This window comes from Hemitrygon akajei, chromosome 4, assembly GCF_048418815.1.
Source record: "Hemitrygon akajei chromosome 4, sHemAka1.3, whole genome shotgun sequence".
NCBI classification, from domain to species: Eukaryota; Metazoa; Chordata; class Chondrichthyes; order Myliobatiformes; family Dasyatidae; genus Hemitrygon; species Hemitrygon akajei.
The window spans coordinates 34,946,215-34,955,017 of record NC_133127.1 but is presented as its reverse complement, the minus strand read 5'-3'; the positions used below and the strand labels follow the sequence as shown (position 1 = coordinate 34,955,017).

General features: G+C 42.2%; 1 protein-coding gene across 1 annotated transcript in view; it reads left to right on the top strand.

The window, feature by feature from the left end:
* The first annotated feature begins 1,358 nt into the window (after positions 1-1,358).
* Positions 1,359-8,803, top strand: part of pstpip2 (proline-serine-threonine phosphatase interacting protein 2) — a 144,118-nt gene continuing 136,673 nt past the window's right edge. The window contains exon 1 of the mRNA XM_073042290.1: positions 1,359-1,626. Within this exon, the coding sequence (XP_072898391.1) occupies positions 1,594-1,626 (33 nt within the window). The 5' untranslated portion in view covers positions 1,359-1,593. The remainder of the gene's footprint in view (positions 1,627-8,803) is intronic.

Below are 8,803 nucleotides of genomic sequence, written 5' to 3'. Positions count from 1 at the left end.
TCTTGATTAGTAAGGTTATGGGGAGAAGGTAGGAGAGTGGGGTTGAGAGGGAGAATAAATCAGCCATGATTGAATACTTGGAGCAAAGTACTGGAGAGTTTAACATCGGTAGCTGAGCGAAGGGCGCTGAGTAGGCTACGGTCAATTATGGAAAACCCTGAACATCCTCTACATAGCACCATCCAGAGACAGAGAAGCAGTTTCAGCGACAGGTTACTGTCGATGCAATGCTCCTCAGACAGGATGAAGAGGTCAATACTCCCCAATGCCATTAGGCTTTACAATTCAACTGCCAGGACTTAAGAACTTTTTTTTTTTTTAAAGCTATTATTAATGCTTTCTGAGTTAGTGATTTAGATGCATATCATATTATTACTGAGTTAAGTATTGTATGTAATGAGTTTTTGCTACAACAAGTGTATGGGACATTGGAAAAAATGTTGAATTTCCCCATGGGGATGAATAAAGTATCTATCTATCTATCTATCTATCAATGGGCCAAATGGCCTAATTCTGCCCCTAAGTCTCATGGCTTTATGTCTTATAGTGAAGATAATTGACAATGCTTTTTCCACCGCAGTTCGCAGACCTGTGACCAAAATCACACAGAAGTACAGGAAGCAGGTTCATAGAAATAGTGACACTCAAACTGCCTGTTTGGATCCCTTCTCGACTTGTCTCAAGGCCAAACTTTCACCTATCACACAAACTACAGCTGCAGTTAAGGGACCATTACTTGCAAGAACACTAAGTAATGGGCTATTTAATGACAGTGCTTCTCCCTATAGATGCTGCCTGGTCTGCTGTGTTCCACCAGCATTTTATGTGTGCGGCTATTAATGTTGGTCTTTTCGGTGGGTGTGGTGTCCGTCCCAGGAATAAAGTTTAAAGAGGGCCGGTAACCAGAATCAGAATTCAACATATCACATCATATCACTGACATATGTTGTGAAATTCGTTTTACGGCAGCCGTAGAGTGCAATACATTATTAAAAAAAACACTATAAACAAAATAGGAAATATAAAAAAATAAACAGTACAAGCGAGAGGTACTTCGTGTAATATAATCTAGGGTGCCATGCCAAACAGTCCATTTGAAGCAGATTCACTAATAACTCTCAACGGGAGTTTTTATAAAGATTTAAATAAGGATATTTAAGAGATTTTAATGGATCAGTTGTGTGGTACTAGTTGGATAATAATGCAGGCACGATTGACTTGAATGGGTTGTAACGAAGTTATCTGAATAGTCAAGTCCGGACGTGATTTTTTTCTCCCAACTCCGTCAGAAAAAAACTGGACATGCGAGTATGCCCTCTCAGACGGAGTTTATGATATTGCTGCGTCTGTGCCGCGGCAGCTCTGCATGTGAACGCACGAACGCTGTCCACTGCCCCAAAAGAGAGAATCATTCCACCGCTGGACAGACACCCAACTCGGTGGAAATATCACGCCTACCTAGGGCGGAAGTGTGCGGGCGGGCGGGCGGGCGGTAGGACCCAGGGGAATCTCCTGTGTGCGGGTGTTCTTTCGGGAGCGCTAGAGCGGCGCACAGGGCAGCACAGCCGGCTAGAGTCTGCACCCAAAGGCGCGATGAAGGAGTCACGCTTCAGGGACAACTTCTGGGTGAGTGGCTGACGGAGCTGGAGGGTGCTGCTGCTGGTGGGAGTGACGTCGGGTTGTAGGGTTAGGGGGGTGAGGGTGTGATTTTCAGGTTGAGGATAGGATGAGAGTTGGGAGGCGCGAGGGTGAGATGCGGAGACTGAGGTGGGAGTTAGAGTTGGGTGGGGGGGGCGATGTGGAGAGTTGGAGGGAATTGAGGGTGAGAGGTTTGGAAGTTTGAAAAGTTGGGGTGGAAGTGAAGGTGAGAGGGAGAGTGAAGGACGGGCAGAGTGCCAGAGGGCAGCGGGAGAGGCCGAGCAAATCGATGAGGAGTGGGAACTGGACAGGAAGTGGGGGCTGGGCGTCAGGTAGAACAGCCGGGCAGTGAGGTGAGGAGTGAGGGTCGAGCAGGGAGGGGTTAGTGCAGTTGGGAAAATAGTAGGAGAACAGGGAGAAAAGTGTAGAAATTCCAGATCCGAGAGCTGGTTGGGGTTGGCGAGATGTTATGAGTCGGGGGGGAGATGATGAGGTAGGATCGGGCGGGGGGCTCTGGTCAGAGGCAGTAAACGTTGGCCTCTGTTGGGATTCACAATCGTTCCAGGTTGAATTCAGGGGCTTTAACATACTTTAGTCTTGCATTTTATGTGAGCTTGTGGGTGGGAGTGGGAAGATGAGGTATGTATCAGTATATTTTCCTAATCCCTCCCCCCATCTACTCACTTGCTGAATATTTGTAACATTTTTTGTTTTTAACATGATGGTAATTTTACGTTGAAAACAGATAACGTCAGCAGTGTATTAATTCAATAACTCTTAAATACATGAAACTGCTGGAATATAGGCAGTTCAAACGTGAGCTACTCTTTACAGTCAACTGGCAAGAGGTCCAGATGGGCAAAAGATAAAGTTTCTAGTTAGTGATTCATCATTGGCAGCATATGTATAGCCCTTGGAATCAGATGGGAGAATTTCTAATGGAATGAGGAAATAGAAGAGGAATTTACATAATTTCCTTGTATCTGTCTTCAAGGAAGAACATATAAGAATCCTGTCAGAAATATTAGAGAAGCATGTATCTAGAAAAATGAGGAACTAAGGGGAAATATACCTAAAACCAAAAACTAGTATTGGTGAGGTTGGTGAGATTAAAAACTGATGATCTGAGTAATAGAATTTTGTAAAAAACTTGACTGTAGAAGTAATTATCACTGGTTATTATCTTCCAAATGGTTAATGGTTCTGGAATTGTTCCTATGGATTGGTGGATAAATGTGATGTCTATATTTCAGAGAATGGAGGGAAAATATTTGGTGCTTGATCTCTTTCTGTGAAATCAAGAACTTTGCCATCTTCTATGCATTGCAGCCTGCCTTAGGAACGCCGAAGCATTTGAGCAGAAAGCCCTACAAAAGCCAGTGGATTTGCCCCAGTACGTCACGGGTAAAGCCCTCACAACCATTGAGCACTTCTGCATGAAGTATTATCATAGGGAAGCAGTGTCCATCAATAGAGATCTCCACTAGCTAGGACTTGCTGTTTTCAGGTAGAAGGTACAAGAACCTTGGGACTCACACCCCCAGGTTCAAGAACAGTTACTACCCCTCAACCATCAGGCTCTTGATCAAAAGAGGATAGCTACACTCATCTATTGAGATGTTCCCATAACCAAGAATCTCACTTTAAGGACTCTATCTTGTTATTTCATGGTCTTGTTATCTATTGCTATTTATTTATAGTTGCATTTGCACGGTTTGTTGGCTTCTGTGCTCTTGCTCTTTCATTGATCCCGTCCTATGGATTTTCGGTGTATGCCCGCAGGAAAATGAATCTCAGTGTTGAATGTGATGACATATATGTAATCTGATAATAAATTTACTTTGAACTTTGATTTGGTGAAGGGGAGCTACAATATGAGTAGTAAGAAAGGAGATGATTTTACAGGGAACAGAGACAAGCTGAGTGAGTAGGCAAGAGTATGATGATAATGTTTAAAAATAGTAAAATTCACTGAATAAAACAAAAACAATGTCCTTTTTTAATAGTTAATAATTTTGAAAGGTCAACACTCAAAGAAACCAGGGTCTGCCTGCACACAGGTCACTGAAGGCTATTGTATGGGTGCAGCAGGCTGTTTACAAGGCAAACAATATTTGGTCTTTACTACGAGATATATTGTAAAGATGTCTTACTGTAATTATACAGGATCTTTGTGTGACCATACCTGGAGTATCGTGTATAGTTTTGGTCTTTTTACCAAAAAAAAAATTACTGCCATGGAAACACAAGAAGTATTTGTCATAGGGATACCAGTCCTGGCAAGTTTGTAAGGGGAGATCAAGTAGGTTAGGCCTGAATTCTCTTGAGTTTAGAATGTTGAGCATTGCAAGTTTTAAACTTGTAAGGTTCTTACAGAACTTGACGGGTTGGATGCAGGGAGGAAGCCTAGAACCAGCGGATGAATAAATGGTTGGCCATTTAGGACTAAAATGGGGAGAAAATTCTTATCACGGAATGGTGAATTGTCTACTCACTGTGTTAATTGTATTATTAATTAAAGTAGGTGATCAGCCATGATCTTGATTAAGGTCAGGCCTGATTCACAAGCTGATTGGCCTACTCCCAGTTTTTTTCTTGATGTCTGTGTTGTAAAGGTTTTTTTTGAGAGATGCCTGAGTGTATTTTCAGCACATGACCTCCGAGTAGAGCACAGCAGAGGAAAACCACAGTATGAGAGTGTGGGACCATTCCTCAGATGAGTTAGCAAAAGTTAGCGCGTGTGAATTGTGATTCACTGTGCCTTGGCAATGTGAAAGTCTGCAATTCATGAGGAGCTCCCTGGAGTATGAAGTTGTTTCGAGAAAGTGTACATCTGAACAGAAACAGAGAGCAGCCTCTCAAAAGCAGTACATGCTTTATGGAACTACATTTTCTCTTCCTCTTACTTCTGCTGATGCTTCCAAATTGTTTCACATTCTTCTCTGGTCACTGCCTACCACAATAAAAATATTCTGCTGTGTGGCTTCTACCATCACACCAATCTTCTGTACTGTTTGTTACAGTAACATAGTTATAGAATTGCCCCTTCTTGTCATGAGTGGCCACTTGTGGCTACTTGGAGATTAAAGATTAGATTTCTCTGTCACACGTACATTGGAACATACACTGAAGTACATCATTTGCATCAAGTCCCTTCAACGAGGATTGTGCTGGGGGCAGCCTGCAAATGTCTCCATGCTTCTGGCGCCAACATAGCGTGCCCACAACTTACCATGCCTAACCCTAACCGTAGGTCTTGAGAGTGTGGGGGGGGGAAACGCACATGGTCACGGGGAGAATGTACAAACTCCTTACAGACAGCAGCGAGAGTCGAACTCCGATCAGTGATTGCACTAACCACTATGCTATCATAGCCCCCACTTGGGGAAAGGATGGGCCTTGGAACCCTTGTAGGGGGCAGTTAAGCCTCAGTAATTGGAAGTTGTTGTCAGATGACTGACTTGCCTCTGGGTGTGCGAGCCTTTTTATTTATATGGTGCACATTATTAATGAGCTTAGTTAGTTATGGGGAAAACATCATTGGAGCCATTAGGGACAGTGTGTAAAATATAAGTGGTTGGCAGATATATATGGGCAAAGTAAATTTGGCTTGAATGTGAGATCAGATAACACTAGCCAACCATAAAGGGCATTTGGTGAGCAGTTGTCACACATAGACATTGGGTGGTTAGGTTGAGTTGAAATGAAGTTCTGTTGTAAAAAAGATCAAGTTTACATTCTTGATCTGTTAATTCTTGTACTGCTGTTGCATACAGTGTTGTAAAATTTGTTTTGCTTTGGAGCCTATTCATAGCTTGCAGCAAGTAGATGTGCATTCTATGAGATCACTTTTTTTTAAAAAAAAAAGCATAATGTTCTGAATAACTTCCTTTTAAGATCAATGATTAATAAAGGGAAGTCCAGCATTAACAATGTTGGATTAGAGAATCCCAGGAGAGACTAAATGGACTATTGGACAAGGGCACAGTGGTGAAAAGTCAACTGCAGGTCAAATACTGGGAAGTTGTTTTTGTCAAAGATATGGGAAAGATGCTGAAATGATCCTGGATGCGCTGGTCTCACATCATCAGTGGTGTAACCTGTGGTCATCGGGTGTTTGGGGTCTTTCAACATCAGACACTCTCACCCAGGCGTCCCATCCAGGGGGTTGATGAGTCTCTGGCACTGCTCTACCAGCTCCTGGTATTTGGCTTTCTTCTACTCAAAACACCTCCTCAATCTGGTCTTCCCAAGGCACTGTCTGTTCTACATGACCAACGGCTTCAAGGTTTCCGACAGAACGACCATGTCAGGCCTCGGGGATGATGATACGATGAAGTCAGGGAAATTTAGTTTGTTCAAAATTCAGGGTGTCCCAAGAGGTTTTGTAGTCATTTAAGTATTTTATTTATGTGACTGCTGCAATCATTTTATTTTGTACAACAAAATTCTACAAGCAGCTGTGAGATATTCACCAATGATGAATTTTTATTCATGCTTTTTGTAGCAGGATTTCAGTTATAACCTTGGCTTGCTGTGAACAGGGCTATCGTATATTCTGTGTTTGTCTATTAAGATTTTGAATTAAAACCCTATCTGCTGTATGCTGGATGTAAAAGAGCATGTGGCACATGAAAACAAAATCTCCTCAATATTCTGGTCAATATTTACCTTGTAATCAACATCAATAAAGTTAAAATTGTGACCTTCATCACAAGTAAGAATTTTTTGTGTAAAAGTTCGGTACATTACGATGCAGACTATACCTTAAAATATTTCATTCGTTCTAAAGTGTGTGTTAGGATAGCCCAAGGGCTTGAAACTTCTATAGAACTAATTTTTAAAAATTCCTTAGTTGCCAGGCTGGACCTGTAGCATTATCTGGCCATTAATTCACATTCGTGATGAATTGAGATTGGGAAATAAACTCATAAGGGAAACAAGATGCAGGATAGCATAGTGGTTAGTGTAATCACTTCACAGTACCAGTGATCAGTTGAACAAGTTAGGTCTTTATTCTTTGGAGCGTAGAAGGTTGAGGGGGGACTTGATAGAGGTATTTAAAATTATGAGGGGGATAGATAGAGTTGATGTGGATAGGCTTTTTCCATTGAGAGTAGGGGAGATTCAAACAAGAGGACATGAGTTGAGGGTTAAGGGGCAAAAGTTTAGGGGTAACATGAGGGGGAGCTTCTTTTCTCAGAGAGTGGTAGCTGTGTGGAACGAGCTTCCAGTAGAAGTGGTAGAGACAGGTTCAATATTGTCATTTAAAGTAAAATTGGATAGGTATATGGACAGGAAAGGAATGGAGGGTTATGGGCTCAGTGCAGGTTGGTGGGACTAGGTGAGAGTAAGCGTTCAACATGGACTAGAAGGGCCGAGATGGCCTGTTTCCGTGCTGTAATTGTTATATGGTTATATCACCGATTGGGGTTCGATTCCAGAAATTTGTACATTCTCCCTGCGCGTGGGTTTCCCTGAGTGCTCTGGTTTCCTCTTGTGTTTTAAAGACCTATAGTTAGGGTCAGTGTGTTGTGGGTATGCTGGGTTGGCACTGGAAGTGTGGCGCTCGTGGGCTGGCACCGGCACAATCCTCCGACTGTCTTGGTTGTTGATGCAGAACGATGCATTTCACTAAAAAACTATATTATGATCAACATGTAACAAATAAAGTTAATCTTAAAACCTTTTAAAAATTGTGTAGTGCAGTGCCTGCCAGAAAGCAAGTCTGTTGATCACAGTGTGCCATGCGATGGTCCAAGGACTCATTGAGGTCTTATAAAAGTGTAACCAAATCGGGCTGTTTTTAAGGTTGGAAGTGAATATGTGGAAAAATTACAGTGGCTAACCCTCTGCCTGATAATGGAGTTACACAGAAATTGGCTTGGTGTGCATGAGGCAATCTGCTATCCTTTAGAAACCTCCCTTCTCTTCATTCACCCCACCACATTACATCTGATTAAACCGAATGCTGAAATATTTTAATCCAGTAATCTAATGCAAATCAGGATTTATTTTTTACGTCTGAGTTTGTTTATCTGTGGATTGAGCCGCTGCCTGTTCACTAAAGGAGTTTGTGTTCAACGAGAGGAAATAAAGGACACGGTCTTTGTTTGGATCTATCGGAACTGCAAATGTGAATTTGATTATGGATCAGAATGTGAAAGAGAGGCTGCAGTACTGTAATGAAGCTGTTATAAATAGGGAGATTCTGAGTGTTCAAAACAACTCCACGGTTTGCAGTTATTGCTTCTTGCATTGGAGGGAAAATAGTTCTATTGGTTCTCTCTAGGTGAGAGACCCCAATAACTGCAAGATGCAAAGCTGTATTCTTTAAGAATAAGCGAAAACATTTTTTCTGCATTTCATTCAATGCCCATTCCAAGTTGCTCTTGAAGGTGAGAGTGGCAAATGTGTGAACTAGCAAATTGGTTTATTGTCACATAAATCAAGGTACAGTGAAAATCTTGTTTGGTAAGCCATCCATACAGATCATCTCAATGTAACAGTGCATTCAGGCAGTACAAGGGAAAACTGTAGCAGAGCATAGTGGTTAGGGTGGCATGGTAGCGGAGTGGTTAGCACAACGCTTTTCAATACAGGTGACCCTGGTTCAGTTTCCGCAGCTGCCTGTAAGGAGTTTGTATGTTCTTCCTGTGACCGCGTGGGTTTCCTCCCGGTACTCCGGTTTCCTCCCAGAGTCCAACGATGTTCCAGTTGGTAGATTAATTGGTCATTGTAAATTGTCTTGTGATTAGGGTAGGATTAAATTCGATCGTTGCCGGGGTAGTGTGGCTCAAAGGGCCAGAAGGGCCCATTCCCCACTGTATCTCAATAAATTATCAGAGTACGGAGTAATCTTTTTCAGTTACAGAGAAAGTATGGAGCAGGCAGACAATGAGGTGCAAGGTTAACGAGGTGGATTGTGTGGAAACATATCTGTAACTTCGGTAAAATGTAATGTGACAAAATGGAACCTATGAAATCGCATGGTGCTTTGCTGGTTTGAATGGAAACTTACAAGTCTGTGTGTGTGTGTGTGTATATATATGCTTTATCAAGATTGTGTGTTTTATTACAGGAAAATGTATGTTTTATGGTGGGTGTGCTGATGTTTTGTCAATGGAGGTAAGCGGGACACAGCCTCTAAAGAACAAATGTCAGG